Source organism: Mastigoproctus giganteus, chromosome 3, assembly GCF_048544385.1.
Source record: "Mastigoproctus giganteus isolate SK-2022 chromosome 3, ASM4854438v1, whole genome shotgun sequence".
NCBI classification, from domain to species: Eukaryota; Metazoa; Arthropoda; class Arachnida; order Uropygi; family Thelyphonidae; genus Mastigoproctus; species Mastigoproctus giganteus.
The window spans coordinates 22,210,220-22,227,717 of record NC_143577.1 but is presented as its reverse complement, the minus strand read 5'-3'; the positions used below and the strand labels follow the sequence as shown (position 1 = coordinate 22,227,717).

Here is a 17,498-nt window from a genome sequence, read left to right as displayed (position 1 = left end):
TCTCTGTCTTCTCCCCCTCAACCACCCCTTTATCCATAGCAGCAATTTGCCTCCAATGTCACACTGCTCCAATTTGTGTAGCAGTCTTCCATGTGCAACAGTATCAAAAGCCTTTCTAAGATCCAAGTATATAATATCAAAGCTATTCCCTGCATCCAGTTCTTTTGTGACTGCATCATAGTATCCAATCAAATTGGTCAGGCAAGATTTCCCCTTAACAAAACCATGCTGTGTGCGAGCTATAACTGAAGTCTTGTCTAAATGATCCTGCAGTGCTTCTTTAACCAGTGCTTCCATTAATTTTCCTGGAACAGAAGTTAAGCTCACAGGTCTATAATTACTTGTTTCAGCCTTTGATCCTCCTTTGTGAATTGGGGTCACATTTGCACATTTCCAGTCCATGGGTACCTCCCCTTAGTCCAAGGAAGCTCTCATAATTATGGCTAAGGGTTTGCTTACTTCCTTTGCTGCCTCCTTTAATATAACTGGATAGATCCCATACACCCCGGGTGCCTTTCTTGTGTTTATCTTCAACAGTTTCTCCTCCACTTTACTCCCAGTTATTTCAAGATTCTGTAGCTTACTGCTAGAGTTGAATACACCTCTGGCATTCCCCTCGCTGAATAACTCCTCATGTGTGAATGTCGATGCAAAATATTCATTTAGTTTGTTAGCTACCTGAGCAGGATCATCAACAGTTGACCCATCGATATCAAGTGGACCAATCTGATTCATCCCCTTCCTTCTAGAGTTTACATAAGTAAAGAACTCTTTGCTGTTTTTCTTTGCATCCCTTGCCAAGGATTTCTCGTAATCTGCCTTCGCCTGCCTAACCTCCTTTGTAACTTGGTTGCATATCAACTTGTATCTATCATAGGCTTCTGTGTCATGTGTTAATTTGTAAGTATCCCATGCATTTTTCTTCTCTACCATATGCCTCATTAGTTCATCTGACATCCATTTTGGCCTAAACCTTGAACCATATTTCTTAGTTGGTATGTAAAGCCTAGTAGCTTCCAAGATAAGTTCTTTGAATGCTTCCCATTTTGAATTTGCTGTTGGTAACATCATCAGTTGGTCCCACTGTATAGAATTTAAATACTGTCTCAGTCCATCGTAGTCGCCTTTACGGAAGCAATAACCCTTCCCTTTACCCCTGATGGTAGTTACCTCTTTGAGTAAATCCCACTTCAGCACACTGTGATCACTGCCACCTAGTGGTTCATTTATCTGCAGATTCTTAATGCATGAAGAATCACTGCTGATAATCAAATCAAGAGTATTACTCCCTCTAGTTGCCTCCCGAACATGCTGATGTAGAAAACAATCATCCAATAAATCCACAAAAGCCTTGCTAGTGTGTGAGTGACCAACCCACAAATTCCAGTCAATATCTGGGAAATTAAAATCCCCCATTATAAGACCTTAGAGATGTCAAGAGCAACTACTTGTGTTTCACCGAACCTTTCCATTGAATTAGTCCATAAATGGGTAACATAAGCCAGAATATCACCAGTGGATCGACACTGACGGAATCCATACTGGCGATCGTTGATCGAATGGAAGGTTTCTAGGTAGTTTAAGAGTTGGCGGTTAATTGATTTCTCCATTACTTTAGAAAGAGTAGAAGTAATTGCAATAGGACGATAATTGGATGGGAGAGATTTGTCACCCTCTTTAGGAACTGGCTGGATATGAGCAAATTTCCAAGCAGAAGGAAAAACACCTTTGGAATAAAAAAGTGAAAAAAGGTGGCAAAGAACAGGAGTAAGTTCAGGAGCACAGATTTTGAGAACACATGGAGAAATACCATCAGGACCTGGAGCTTTTTTAGCATCAAGATTCGTCAAAATCCTTCTGACATCCTTTTGACAGAAGACCACAGGAGGCACTGAATGGAGCATGCTGGGAATGGTGGAAGGTGTTTTACCAAGATCATTAATACATGAGTTGGAAGAAAAATGGGATGCTAGCAGGTCAGCTTTATCCTTGGCCGAAGTGACAACAGAACCATCTGGTTTTTACAGAGGTGGGAGCAGAGATAGGCAAAAGTTGCAGCTAATAGCTTTGGCAAGAGACCAGAATGCTTGGCTACCATTAGGGCAGCAAGAAGCAAGTTTTCTACTCTTAGCCTGTTCAAAATCTAGTTTGGACTGATTAATAGCTGCTTTACAATTGTTGCGAGCTTTCCAAGCAGCATATGAAACTGAAGAATTGGAAACAAGCCAATTGTGATATGCAACATTCTTCTCTTGAACAGCCTTAGCACATTTATTAGACAACCAAGGTTTAGATAAAGGACGAGATTTTAAAGTGGAGTGTGGGATAAAGGATTCCATTCGTTCAAGAATAATTTCACTGACACGATCTGAGCAAATGTTGACATCACAAGTTTTGAAACAGTAATCCAACCAAGGAAAAAAAAAAAAAAAGAAATTTTGCAGGTCATCCCATTTTGCATTCTTGTAATGAATCTGCTACCAATTCCTTAAATGCCGATCTTCAGGTAATTGTCCAGTGGGACAAAGACAACTTAGTTGATTTCAAACCTTCTAAATCTCAGTCTTGTCTTATATCTCGCAAAAAGGATTCTTCTGCTCCTATGCTTATCTTTAGTGACACTACGATTTCTAGGCAAAATGATATCTCTTTTGGGGATTACCCTTACTTCTAATCTCTCTTGGCACAAGCACATTACAAATATTGCTTCCTCTGCATCTAAAAAACTTGGTTTTCTCTTTCACTCTCGGCATTACTTTTCTTCCAAACAGCTGCTCACTCTGTATAAATCGCAAATCCACTCTGCCATGGAATATTGTTCCCACATCTGGGGTGGTGCCCCCAAAACCTCTCTCAGGCTTCTAGATTCCATTCAGAAGAGGGCAGTTAGGTTAATTAATGATTCATCTCTAACAGAGTCTCTACACTCACTTTCTCATAGACGTACTGTTTCTGCTGCATGCTTCTTCTACAGATACTTCCATGGACACTGTTCTTCTGAATTGGCTTCTATAATTCCTGCTCTCTCTTTCAAAACAGTCCGAACACGTGCTGACACCAGCCAACATCCATTTACTGTCCAACTTCAAACCCACAGAACCAACTTTTCATCTTCCTCATTTATTCATTCAACTGCTGTTTTCTGGAACAACTTTCCTTCATACGTATTTCCTGAAAATTACAGTCTACAGAAGTTCAAGTCTAATGTCAACAAATATCTTCTTTCGTCTTCTCATCCTCCAACCCAAGCACGGTACTAAGTACTATAGGTTCTAATACCTCTCGTGTTTGGGGTTCACATAAAAAAAAAAAAAAATCTTTAAAGCAATAGTCAGAGACACCATGAATGCGCATAACGTTAAGAAAATATAGCACGAGGAGGATGCCGGAATGGATAAATACAGTCCTGATTGGTTTACCATAGCACAAAAAAGACAGCATGGGAAAGGTACAGAACACTAAAAAGGGCTGATGCCTATAAGAGTTACAAGTTGATCAGCACTTGTATCACAGAGATACAAGATACAAGCAAAGAATGGGGAGAAGAAGTTTCATGTATGTGAATATAAAGAAGAAAATGAATCAAATAATAAATGAATGTGACTTATCAGCACCCTTGCATAATGGGCGTGGATAAATCAGACAGCCCAGCTGATGAATTCAACAGATACCTTGCATTGATCTTTACTGATGAATAAACCTTATATAACAAGTAGAAGCTGGGTAAGTGAGGCTGAGCAGCATGAAATTAGTGCTAATGAAATTACAGCAGAATGTTTATTAGAAAAATTTTGACCTTAATGGCAACTAAGGCTCTCTTAATGGCATATACCCAGTAATTGTGAAGGAGGAGGTAACATTAGAGTACACTGCACTATTAAAGTAAATCATGAGAGCATCACATAATTTGGGAGGGATTCATTTGGATTGGTGAAGTGCCAATATATCGCCAATACATAAAGGTAGTTCTAAGAGTGAAGTCAGTAACTACAGACCAGCCATTCTGACTTCTGTGATAGGGAAAATCATGGAAGCAATCAAAGAGTACAATATGGGTCCACTCTAATGGAATTGTGAAGGCTGCACATGGTTTTTAAAAGGGAAAATCATATTTACCTAATCTCATTAACTATTTTGATATAGTTACACATGAGCTGGATGTGGTAAATAATTGTGACATTGTTTATTTGGATTTTAGCAAAGTATTTCGCTCAGCTGCTCTTGAGAGACTACTGTACAAGCTGGAACATGTTTGGATCATGGATAAGATTCCAAGATAGATAGCAGGGTCACTGCAGGGCAGGAAGAAGATGGTTGTGATTACTAATTACTCTTAAAATCAGTCTAATGTTAGAAGTGGGGTTGCCATAGGATTTGTTCTGCAATATCAAAAAGGGATGGAGGGCATGATGTCAAAATTTACAGTTGATATGAAGATAAGATTGTGAGCAGTTAATGATCAGTGTCAAGTAAGATTTGTACTTTGGATAGGCTTTGAGGATTGTCACAAAAGTGGTACCTGTTTTTTAATGCAGCAAAATGCAAAGTCTTACATTTAGGGAATAACAACTCCAAAACAACTTATATACTCTGTGGGATTGAATTAAAAACAGTAGAGGAAGAAAGGATATAGAGTTATGATATGGGTGGATGTGAAGGTTCTCTGAGCAGTGTAGATAGATGACAAGGAAGGCCCATGATGTCTTACTGATCATTTATTGAACATTTGCTGGTGAACTTAAGCCTCTCTAGGTAAGAAGATCCCTTCATTCCCTTCACCAATCTTGTTGCCCTTCTCTGTACACGCTCAAGTAAATCTACATCCTTCCTAAAATGAGGCCTCTGGACCTGTACGCAGTACTCAATGTGTGGCCTGGTCATTGCCTTATACAGAGGGACAATCACCTCCTTCTCCCTGCTAGCAAAATTCCTATATATCATTGACAAAACCCCATGACCTGCCCTGGCAGCCTGTCTGCATTGCTCAGAAAACTTCATATCTGACTGCACAATTACTCCCAGGTCTTTTTCATTTTCTACCACCTTAAGTGTAGTACCACACAGTTGGTATGTTTCTCTGGGGTTACTTCTACCCATATGCAGTACTTTGCATTTGTCAAGGTTAAACTTCAGTTGCCACTTCTTAGCCCATCTGCCCAAATTATCTAGATCCTGTTGCAGTAGCACACTGCCATTACTATCATTAACAACCCTGCCAACCTTTGTATCATCAGCAAACTTCGACAGTAAGCCTGATATACCTTCATCAATATCATTGATAAATATACAAAACAACAGTGGACCTAACACCGAACCCTGTGGGACTCTACTAATAACATTAGTCCACGAAGAGCAGCACCCATTGATTACTACCCTCTGTCTTCTCCTACTCAACTGTCCTTTTATCCATTGTAGCAACTTACCCTTATTACCATTCTGTTCCAATTTGTACAATAGTCTTCCATGCGCAACAGTGTCAAAGGTTTTCCTGAAATCCAAATATATGATATTAAAATTATTTTTTGCATCCTGTTCCTTTGTAACCACATCACAATAATATCCTATCAAATTTGTCAGACAAGACTTTCCCTTAACAAACCCATGCTGTGTATGAATTATTTCTGCAATCTGGTCTAGATGATCCTGCAGTGCATCTTTAACCAGTGACTCCATTATTTTACCCGGAACAGAAGTTAAACTAACTGGTCTGTAATTACTCGTGTCACCCTTCGATCCACCTTTGTGAATTGGGGACACATTTGCACATCTCCAGTCCGTGGGAACCTCCCCTGAGTCCAAGGATGCTCTCATAATTATGGCTAAGGGTTTGCTTAGTTGCTTTGCCGCCTCCTTTAATATAACTGGATAGATCCCATCCACCCCAGGTGCCTTTCTTATGTTTAACTTCAACAATTTCTCCTCCACTTTGCTTTCAGTTATTACAAAATCATTAGGCACACTGCTACAATTTGATAACCTTCTTCCATTTTCAAACTGTAATAATTCCTCACGTGTGAATGTAGATGCAAAATACTCATTCAGTTTGTTTGCTATCTGAGCAGGATCATCAACAGTCGAACCATCGATGTCAAGTGGACCAATCATATTCATCCCCTTCCTTTTAGAGTTTATATAAGTAAAGAAATCCTTGCTGCTTTTCTTAGCATCTTTTGCCAAAGATTTCTCATAATCCGCCTTCGCCTGCCGAACCTCCTTTGTGACCTGATTACAGACTAGCTTATATCTGTCGTAGGCTTCTGCGTCACCTGATAATTTATATGCATCCCATGCATTTTTCTTCTCTGTTTCGAGTCTCATTATTTCATTAGATAACCATTTAGGCTTAAACCTTGAACAATATTTCTTAACAGGTATGAAACTTTTAGTAGCATCCATGATTAATTCCTTGAATGCTTCCCACTTAGAATTTACTGTTGGTAACATCGTCAGTTGATCCCACTGTACAGAATTTAAAAACTGTCGGAGACCACTGTACTCACCTTTATGGAAGCAAAAACCCTTTCCTTTACCCCTGACGGTAGTTACCTCTTTGAGTAAATCCCACTTCAGCACACTGTGATCACTGCCACCTAGTGGTTCCTTTATCTGCAAATTCTTAATACACGAATGATCACTTCTGATAACCAGATCAAGAGTGTTACTTTCTCTGGTTGCCTCTCGAACATGCTGCTGCAGAAAACAATCATCCAATAAATCCACAAAAGTCTGACTAGTGTGTGAGTGCCCAACCCACAAGTTCCAGTAAATATCTGGGAAGTTAAAATCCCCCATTATAAGACATTCTGATTTACTGGCCCACTCTATTTCTCTATACAATTGTTCATTGTACTCATTCAAGTCATTAGCCCTATAACACACTCCTACTCTTATTTTTCCTTTCGCAGTGCTTATCTCACACCAAACTGACTCAACAGAGCACTGTTCATCTATATTAACTGGGTGCACTTCCTTTGATTTTATGTTTTTCTTAATTAACAGCATAACACCCCCTCCCTTTCTGTCCTGTCTATCCTTTCTGTACACATTGTACTCCCCAAATTCCAGTTCTGCATTCCTTATATCTTTGTGACACCACGTCTCTGCTATCCCAACAATATCCGCCTTTGATGTCTTGACCAACACTTCAAACTCATCAAATTTATTTACTGTACTTCTAGCATTGGTATACATGCAAGCATACATGCTCCTATGCCTATTCCTTGTTACCCTAACACATCCTATATACCCAACTATTCCATGATGACTGCCATCCGTCCCTGAAACCCCCAACACCCCTCGCTCCAGGTCGCTTCTTATTCTAATAGAATTGTGCAAGAATCACCTTCACCTCTGCCTGCAGTTACTGTTAAACTATTAGTCTTTGTATCCCCCCAAACTAGCAGTTTTCCGACCCACCTAACACTGCCTCGATAGCATCAGCAAATATTCTTGCACCCTTTCTATTTAAGTGTATCCCTTCTCTGTAGAAGCAATCTCTCCTGTTAACAAGTACAGTCCAGGCTGAAAAAAATTCTACCCCTTGAGCCTTGCACAATCTTTCCAGGGCCGAATTGATCGACAAGGCTCTCATCATGTACTCCCTCCTATCGTGTCTGGGCAGAATTGCAGACACTTTCAAATTCAACCCTATTTCACGGCTTTTTTTTCAACAGTGACCTGTACTTGTTGAGTAATTCCGCCGGTCTCCTACTCTTAATATCATTAGTGCCAACGTGTACAACTATATCACCTTTTGTGCCCTTGAAAGATGATATCCGCTCTACAACGTCATCAACCTTTGCCCCTGGCAGACATACCCTGGTCCTGTTCCACCTATCCTTTTTACAAAGGATGTTCCCCGTTTCCCTGACAATAGAGTCACCAACAACTACTAGTTCCTGTGGGACCAGCGCATTCTGCCTTAGGGGTTGCCGCTGTGTTCCGTGATGACCAAGTGCAAGCTCTGGCATTGATGTGGGCAGCTGAGAGCCTGATGGGCCCCTCAATTTAGATCTTTCGAGGGCATCCACCCTGTCCTTCAAACTCTTATATAGGCCCACAACAACGCTGAGTTGTCGCCTGATTTCCTTACACTCCTTACATCGCGCACACACAAAGACATCCCCCATGGCAATATCATGTTCCGTTCCAGAGAGTTCGGCAAACATTTCACAAGTTGCACATTTTTTTAGGCTGTGATGCGTTGGAGAATTGCCCCCCTCAGTTCTCCTCCGAGTCACAGCACTCCTGCCACTCTGTGCCCGTTGCTTTGCTGCTCTAGTTTGGGGCATGGTAGTTTAAATTAATAAAATCAATAAATTAAATGTCAATAGTATTTGAATAGAAACTATTAAATAGAAACAGTGAAGCGTATTACTATATAATTATGCGTTAGAGCTACCTAGCTACCTCAATTAAAAAATTTGAATTCCCTACCACTATATCCAAAAACAATGGCTACAAAAATGGAACGAAATAACGGTTTTACCTATCGTAAGTAAAATCCACAAAAACTCTTTATTTAAATAAAAAATAAAAAATAACCAGCGTAACTATAACTATATGACTACGTATTAAGTACAATATAAAATAACAATCATGTAAATAAAAGGCAAACACTTATCGTTTTTGCGGAGCCTGTAACTGACAGCTGTATATATGCAAGCATACATGCTCCTACTCCTATTCCTAGTTACCCTAACACATCCCATATACCCACCTATTTCAGGATGACTGCCATCCTTCCCTGAAACCCCCAACACCCCACGCTCCACGTCGCTACTTATTCTAATAGAAGTTGTGCAAGAAACTCCCTTCACCTCTGCCTACGGCTACTGTTAAACTATTAGTCCTTGTATCCCCCCAAGCTATCAGTTTTCCAACCCACCTAACACTGCCTCGATAGCATCAGCAAATATTCTTGCACCCTTTCTATTTAAGTGTATCTCATCCCTATAGAAGCAGTCTCTCCTGTTAACAAGTACAGTACAGGCTGAAAAAAATTCTACCCCTTGGGCCTTGCACATTCTTTCCAGGGCCGAATTGATCGACAAGGCTCTCATCATATACAGGTGACCCCCGCTTAACGCTGATCATTCGTTCCAGAAAAACAGAGCGCTAAGTGAATCCGCGCTAAGCGAGCACCGCTTTTCCATAAGGTAACATATGTATTTATGAGCTGCGGTCGGTGCCATAGGATATTTCCTAATCAATAATAAACAGTAATGAAAAGATGCACAAATGTCGGTCAAAATATTTAATATTCAAATATTTGCACATATAAAATATTCTGCATTACATACGTATAATTATGTGGTAACTACTTGCGTGCGTATCAAAAGTAAACTTAAAATTCCAATTAAAATAATGAATTTAATTGATTTAATTTAATGGATGAATTTAATCATGAAAAATGTGTGGATTTTGAGTTGAACTTTGGCCCTCTTCCAAATAAACTAAAAGGGGTATTAATTTTAAATGGCCCACAGCGTTACCACCCAACAATAAAGTCAACTGATCCTTCGCCGCTTTGAAACTTGGCATGTTTTTTCTTCTTTCAATATGAAACTTCTTTTAGGCATTCGTTTCCACAAAAGTCCTGCTTCACCTATGTTAAAAACTTGTTGAGAAGTATAACACATAATACCCCTCTTCAATAATTTTAACAAGTTCTTTTTTGAAAGTTTCGGCTCCTTGATCTACACTAGGCTTCTCCCTGGATTGTAAATCTATGCTACCAACCCTTACCAGTTTTAAATGGTTCCACATTTTTTTTTTTTTTTTTTAGGCGAGTTTTCTTCAGATCATCATATTGGCTAATCTCTTTCTCTCTCTCTCTCTCTTTTTTTTTTTTTTAATATTTAACTTAACTGAATTCTGCATTGGAATATTATCTTCAATAAAATTAGTCTTTCCATTTCAATCCTAATAGCCGGCCTAGTCCTAGTTGCTTGCAGTGGAACAGCTATCGTTCCCGCTGCTAAAATTAATTCTTTATTTTTTTATAATTGTTCTTACAGTTAAAGTTGCAAGTCCTAAATTATGGCACACATCCGCTTGTCGTTGACCGGAATTGATTCACTTCAAAACGTCTAATTTAATTTTCAAATTCAGTCTTTTTCTTACATTTATGGTCTTCGTACTGCGCCCCGACGTTGTTGCTTTTTTCATTCTTATCGGCCATTATTAACTCTTCGAAAATGTAACTGTGTTGGTTGCATTAATTATGATACAATGTTCAAGTAAACTTTCCGTTACGCACGATGTCTAATACTGTACTGAATAATGACTAGACTTCGGATAAATGCATATAACGCAAATATTACAAGCAATATATTTGATAATTTTTTAAAATGTTGATCTCGGAACTACGTAACAAGTCACTGTACTGCAATTAAATTAGCATGCGAGAAAATTTCACTGAGTGTGGGAAAATTTCTCAAGTCGGCGTGGGAAACATTTTAATGCTGTTTTGCTATTTATTTTCAAGCTATCGACTCCATCAAATGAAACGATTTCATTAAATATGTCAAAAATGTAATCTGTAAAAGAGTGTTATAGTGATCTGTGACAGCGTTATAGTCAGATACGGGTTATAATATAAGAACAGCGTTATAGCGAATCAGCGTAAAGCGAACTGCGTTATAACGGGGGCCTGCTGTACTCCCTTCTATTGTGTCTGGGCAGAATTGCAGACACTTTCAAATTCAACCCTAATTCTCGGCTTTTGTTCAACAGTGACCTGTACTTGTTAAGTAATTCTGCCGGTCTCCTACTCCTAATATCATTAGTGCCAACGTGTACAACTATATCACCTTTTGTGCCCTTAAAAGATGATATCTGCTCTACAACGTCATCAATCTTTGCCCCTGGCAGACATACCCAGGTCCTGTTCCACCTATCCTTTTTACAAAGCATGTTTCCCATTTCCCTGACAATAGAGTCACCAACAGCTACAGTTCCTGTGGGACCAGCGCATTCTGCCTTGGGGGTTGCAATTAAAGGCATTAATTTTAAGCATTGTCTAGGAGGTTTTTTGAGGGATTATACACAGATACATGCATGGATTGATGCATGGGATGCTGCTCATTAGTATTTTCCGCCATCAGCTCAAGAGTGTGACTGTAAGTACAGCAAACTATGATCAATGGCACTTTAATATTTTATGACTGAGTGCATTGTCTTCTTTTAACTGCAAATTAGAAATAAAAATTTTATTTATTTATTCCTATTTTCCTACCCTAACAGTTTCGTTAAGATAAGTTAGGAAAAGTAAGAATCAAAGGAACGAGCATGGCAGAAGTGACCCCCTTTGCTGCTACATAAAACTCTGACATAAATATCAGATGAAACAGCCATGTGACTTAGCTGATATTAGCTATCACTGACTTTCATTAGCTGTTATGAGTAATGAGCTATAATCAATGGCACTTGGTAGTTTCATTAAACATTATACTGCTGAGTGAATGTGTTATCTTCTTTTAACTGCAAATAAGAAATAAAATTAACTTTTACATTTTCCTAAACTAACCATATATAATAGTTTTATTAAGATAAGTTAGATTAGAGAAAGTAAGAAACAAAGGGAAAATGGGTAATTCATCAGTAACATTAGTAGAGGCAATAAGCAGAATGTGTAGAATGGAATGAAATGTGTAATATGGAGCTGTAGAATATGTCCAGAACCAACTCAGGATACATCCTACAGTTCTATAAGCAAAAGTATCAATTCTTGAAAACATTTATCACGTTATTGCTTCTGTTTTAAATAATGATCTTCGAATGGAAGTGGTAGCAAACCTTTTACAGTTCGAGAAAAGGTAGTTGAAACAAGAGCAACAGCATTATGATACACTTTTCCCAGAATTGATTTTTTTGGTTTATGCTTTAAATTTAATAATAATAATAATAGGCACCAGAGACAATCCCGAAGTTTCTCACTGAAGGAGTCACATATTTGAAGCCTAAAGATGAAGATACAAGAAACCCGGTGAAATACAGGCCAATCACATGCCTCCCAGTGATGCACAAGGTCCTGACCAGCTGCATAACTAAGAAGATATCAGACCACTTAGAGAGTCAGAACATAATGGCTGAACAGCAGAAAGGATGCAAGGAGCAATTAACCATAGATGCCACAGTTATGGAGAAAGCCTTCAAGAAGCACCGCCAACTATACACGGCCTACATCGATTACCGCAAGGCCTTCGACTCCGTACCTCATAGCTGGCTAATAGAGACCTTGAAAATCTTCAAGGTCAATCCGATAGTGACAAACTTCCTAGGAGCAACAATAGCGAAATGGAGTACTACCATTACGGTCGAGAACATACCAGGCCAATCGCCATTAGAAGAGGAATCTTTCAGGGAGATGCTCTGAGCCCACTATGGTTCAGTCTAGCACTCAACCTGCTATCCACCATGCTCAACGGCAGCAAGTATGGATATAACCTCGAAGAAGGAAGAAAGAACCTGTACATCCTCACCCACCTGATGTACATGGATGACATAAAGCTCTACGAGGCAACCAAGAAGCAACTCCAGCAACTACTCCGGATCACCGAAGAATTCAGCAAGGACATCAGGATAGAATTTGGTCTAGAGAAATGCAAGACCCACGCACTACATCAGGGAAAATTAGTCAACCGAAACTACCAGCTGCTGACTGGTAAAGAGATGGAAGCTATGACAGAAGGAGAGACCTACAAATACCTAGGGATGATGCAGGCTCAGCAGTTGGAACACAAGGAAATTAAGAAGTGCCTGTCCAAAAAATATCATCAGAGACTCAGAAGCCTGCTGAAAGCAAAATTGAATGGAGGGAACACAGTTAAAGCCATAAACACCTATGTAGCTCCAGTAATAACATACACATTTGGGGTCATAGATTGGACTAACAACGAGCTAGAAGATATCATGCGAAAGACAAGGACAATGATGACCAAGTCGCCAACACCACCCGAAGTCAGCAGTGGAGAGAATAACAATACCTCTGAAAGAGGGAGGAAGGGGCCTGATAGATCTGACAGAACAACAGAAAACAGCAATAGTTAACCTGAAGGATTACTTCAAGAACAATACAGCACCACTCCATCAGGCCATAAGGAACGAAGAAACGAAGATAGAAAGATGGGCAAAGAAGACACTCCATGGCAGATACTACAATGACCTCCATCAAGATCACATCAATAACACTGCTTCCAATGCATGGCTCACAAGCGGGATGCTCTTCCCCAAGACTGAAGGATTCATGCTGGCTATCCAAGACTAGGTAATCAACACTAGAAACTATAGAAAATACACCGCAAAGGAGCCCCGAATGTCAGATGACACATGTTGACGATGCCACCTGGCCTCAGAAACGATCCAACACATCACTGCAGGGTGCAAGGTGATCACCCAGACTGAGTACACTCATAGACATGACCAGGTAGCCAGGATAATACATCAGAAGCTAGAGAGAAAATACCAGTTGACCAAAGAAAGTGTACCATACTAAAAGTACGAACCCCACGCAGTACTAGAGACCCGAACCCACAAGCTGTACTGGGACCGTGCCATAATAATGGATAAGACCATCCTGCACAACAGACCAGACATAACTCTTGTGGACAAGATGGAAAAGGCTATCTACCTGATTGACATAGTGGTGCCGAACACTAGCAATGTCCAGAAAACCCATGAGGAAAAAATGAGGAAGTACACGAACCTGAGACATGAGATCAAGGAGATGTGGCATATGCAAGAAGTATCAACCATCCCAATCATCGTGTCAACAACCGGTATGGTATCAAAGACTCTACATAGCAGCCTAGCAGCAATAGGTCTCCCAGAGGACACCTACAAGGAACTCCAGAAAGTCGCAATCCTGAACACCTGTAGGATAGTCAGAGATTTCCTCGACTGACAGTAACACCAGACATTACAACCACTCTGTGTACCTGGTAGCAGTACCCGTCATGGAGTGGAATCTGCCAATCAGGGAGAAAAAATATATGAGCAACAATAATTATAATAATAAGAGCATGGCTCACGAGCGGGGCGCTCTTCCCAGAGACTGAAGGATTCATGCTCACCATCCAAGACTAGGTAATCAACACAAGGAACTATAGAAAATACATCACCAAGGATCCCGAAGTGTGTCCGATGACACATGTCGACAATGCCACCTGGCCTCAGAAACGATCCAACATATCACTGCAGGATGCAAGGCGATCACTCAGACTGAGTACATCGTTGTTCATAGACACGACAGGTAGCCACGATAATACATCAGAAGCTAGAAAGGAAATAGCAGTTGGTTGAAGAAAGTATACTGTACTACAAGTACGAACCCCAGGCAGTACTAGAGACCCCAACCCACAAGCTGTACTTGGACCACGCCATAATAACGGATAGGACAATCCCAAACAACAGACCGGACATAACCCTTGTGGACAAAAAGGGAAAGGCTACCTATCTGATTGACATAGCAGTAGCCAACAATGGCAACCTGCAGAAAACCCATGGGAGAAAAAATCAGGAAGTACACGAACCTAAGACAGGAGATCAAAGAGATGTGGCATATGCAACAAGTAACGACTATCCCAATCATCGTGTCAACCACAGATATGGTGCCAAAGACCCTACATAACAGCCTAGTAGCAATAGGTCTCCCAGCGAACACCTACAAGGAACTCCAGAAAGTAGCAATCCTGAACACCTGTAAGATAGTCAGAGAGTTCCTTGTTCAACAGTAACACCAGACATAACAACAACCACCCTGTGTACTTGGTAGCAATACCCGTCATGAGGTGGAACCCCCTAATCAAGGAGAAATAATATAAGAGCAGCAACAATAATAATAATAATAAGACAAACTCTATATCAAAGTAAAAGGTTCTGGATCCTGAATTTATCAGTGAGCTGGCTCTGAACATATTCCACATAATGCCACTACCAATGTTATTGATGAGTTACCCATTTTACTTTGTTCTTACTTTCTCCCTAACCTATCTTAATGACACTGTTAAATTAGTTTAGGAAAAAAGAGATTAGTAATTAATAAAATTTTAATTTCTTAATTTACAATTAAAAGAAGACAGTGCACTTGCTTGTGTAATGTTTCATGAAACTAGCAAGTAAAGTTGATTGCAGTTTGCTGTGCCTATATTGCACTATTGGTTGAGCTGATTATATAAAAATCCTAGTGAGTGATATTCCACATCACTGTATCTGAATAAAATCCTCGAAAAACCTCCTTGTAGAATCTAAAAAAAAAAAAGACATAAAAGTTTGCTATGAATTTTATAATCATTAGCACATCTGTCAACCTGCATGACAATCATAATGTCTTTGTGCTCATATTTCACTGGTCTTTAATAATTATGATTGAAAAGAAAGTTGGCTTTTCTAATTACTGATAGGAGGACAGTCTTTGACAGGCAACTTGATAGACAATGCAAACTGTTAAATTGCCACTAAGGGTTAGAGCAGCCGGCATCTCATAAATAAAAATAAATATCTATTGCTTTATAAATTGAGGGAGGGTATCATCCCTGTGTTGTATCATTTGCATTGAATTGAAAACAAAAAATGCACAGAAAAAATTGATGAATAACTGAACAGTCACAACAAACTTTAAATGAAGTTTCTTTACTTATGTATTCTTGGCATCAAGAATGAGGTTATCAAAAATAGAAAGTATTGGCTTTCTTATTTGTAAAAGAATAAAAGAAGTTTACCTCAATATGATATGTAGAACACTTCCGTATGATACTTTCCAGAAATTAACACACAAACAATTAAAAAACTGAAGATCTTACATTACAGTAAAAAATAATTAACAATAATTGAAAATCAAATGAACACAATTACAAATTAAGTCAAAAATTACAAAATGATTTTCCTTCCTTGGCTTTCTTATGTCATGTGCCATTAGTTCATAATTACATTCCCATATTATATTTTATCTACTTAAAACTTTTTGTTTTGTCTGATGACCTTTACAAGACATTCACAACTTAACAGACATGATTTGTTATATTTTTAATTTATTATAAAACTTTTTCCCACGAACTACATTAAACTGAAAATATGGAGAAAAGCTACTACAAAGAAGCTTAACTAAAGATTTTTAAGCTAAGTAATATTTAACTTTCACTTATATAAAATCATATTCAGAGAAATAATTTAATTTGACACCCAATAGTGCTACTCAGAGAACAAGTTTTGCATTGAATTAAAACAAATCAGTTTCGGAAAAAAAAAATAATATATATATATATATATATATATATATATATATATTTATAAATAAAAAAAAAAAACGTAAATCTTAAAAATATCCAGTTTTTAGTTCCTACTGGTCTTCAGGATTCAGAAAGCAGGATGGGGGTCTTTTCCCCACTTACCCTGGAATAATTTCTTTCTTCCCAAATTATAAAAGTGAAAGGGAACAACTATGTGAACTATTGAAAAGCACATTGATATATATATTTTTTAGATAAAAAGAGACTAACAGAGATTAACAGAGACTAACAAATTATATCAAAATACAATTACATGACAGAAAGTACCAAATGCAAATAATGAAGTATTTACTTACTACACAGTCAAACCTGTTGAAGGCAGATTCAAAGTAGATGTGTGCCCCAAGGGCATATACTTTCATAAGCATTTCAAAGATGAAAAGTCCTAAAAATACAAACTCTGCATAGTCTGCAACAGAAATTAAAATGGCAAGAAGTTAATAAGCTAAATAAGAAGTTAAAGAAAGTAAAACTGCAATGGAGAGATTAGTGAAAATGACACAAAGTAACTGTTAACAGTATAAGTATATTAACTACATTAAATTAAATATATTACAAGTGGAGTTTTAGCCTGATGTGTGAAGCTGAGCAGAAAGTTGATAATTTAGTATATTAACATTAGTATTAATATGGCAAAATGATGCAAGGAAACAAGCATATACAGTAACAGCTGATAAAAAATAACTTTTTAGTCACTTCATTTGTCCAAACCAACAAAATTCACAATGCAGTTCATACCAACAGTCAATTAGTGTCTGGTCAAAAACAAATTTCTGCACATCTATTCTGTAACCATTCTTTTTCAATTTAAATTTATGTCCCCTTATGTGTGTTGTCTGAGAAAGAGCAAAGATGGTGTCAGAATTTAATTTATTCAACCCTTTTAAAGTATTAGATTCAACAGATCACCAGATCAACAGATCACCAGAACAATGCCTAGTTTTCAGATACTCAATATAGAGAACCCAAGTCTTTTTTTCTGCTAAGAATAAGAATGCTTTTTTTGTACTTCAAACTAACCTTGCTGCTCCTCTATGTGCCCTTCAAAAGATTACATCCTTTCAAAAATGAGGTTACAAACCTACATGAGTATTGAGGGTGTAAACTAACCATTACTTTCTACATAGGCATATTCACTTATTTGTCTCTGCTGACAAAGTTCCTGTACATCACTGAAAATTCATGAGAGAGTCCCCATGAACTGTTCTA

At 38.5% G+C, this 17,498-nt stretch overlaps 1 protein-coding gene across 1 annotated transcript in view; it reads right to left on the bottom strand.

The window, feature by feature from the left end:
* LOC150087800 (voltage-dependent calcium channel type A subunit alpha-1-like) overlaps positions 1-17,498 on the bottom strand; it is a 1,442,149-nt gene that overhangs the window by 1,327,700 nt on the left and 96,951 nt on the right. Inside the window, exon 9 of the mRNA XM_090369204.1 lies at positions 16,586-16,698. Within this exon, the coding sequence (XP_090225330.1) occupies positions 16,586-16,698 (113 nt within the window). The remainder of the gene's footprint in view (positions 1-16,585; positions 16,699-17,498) is intronic.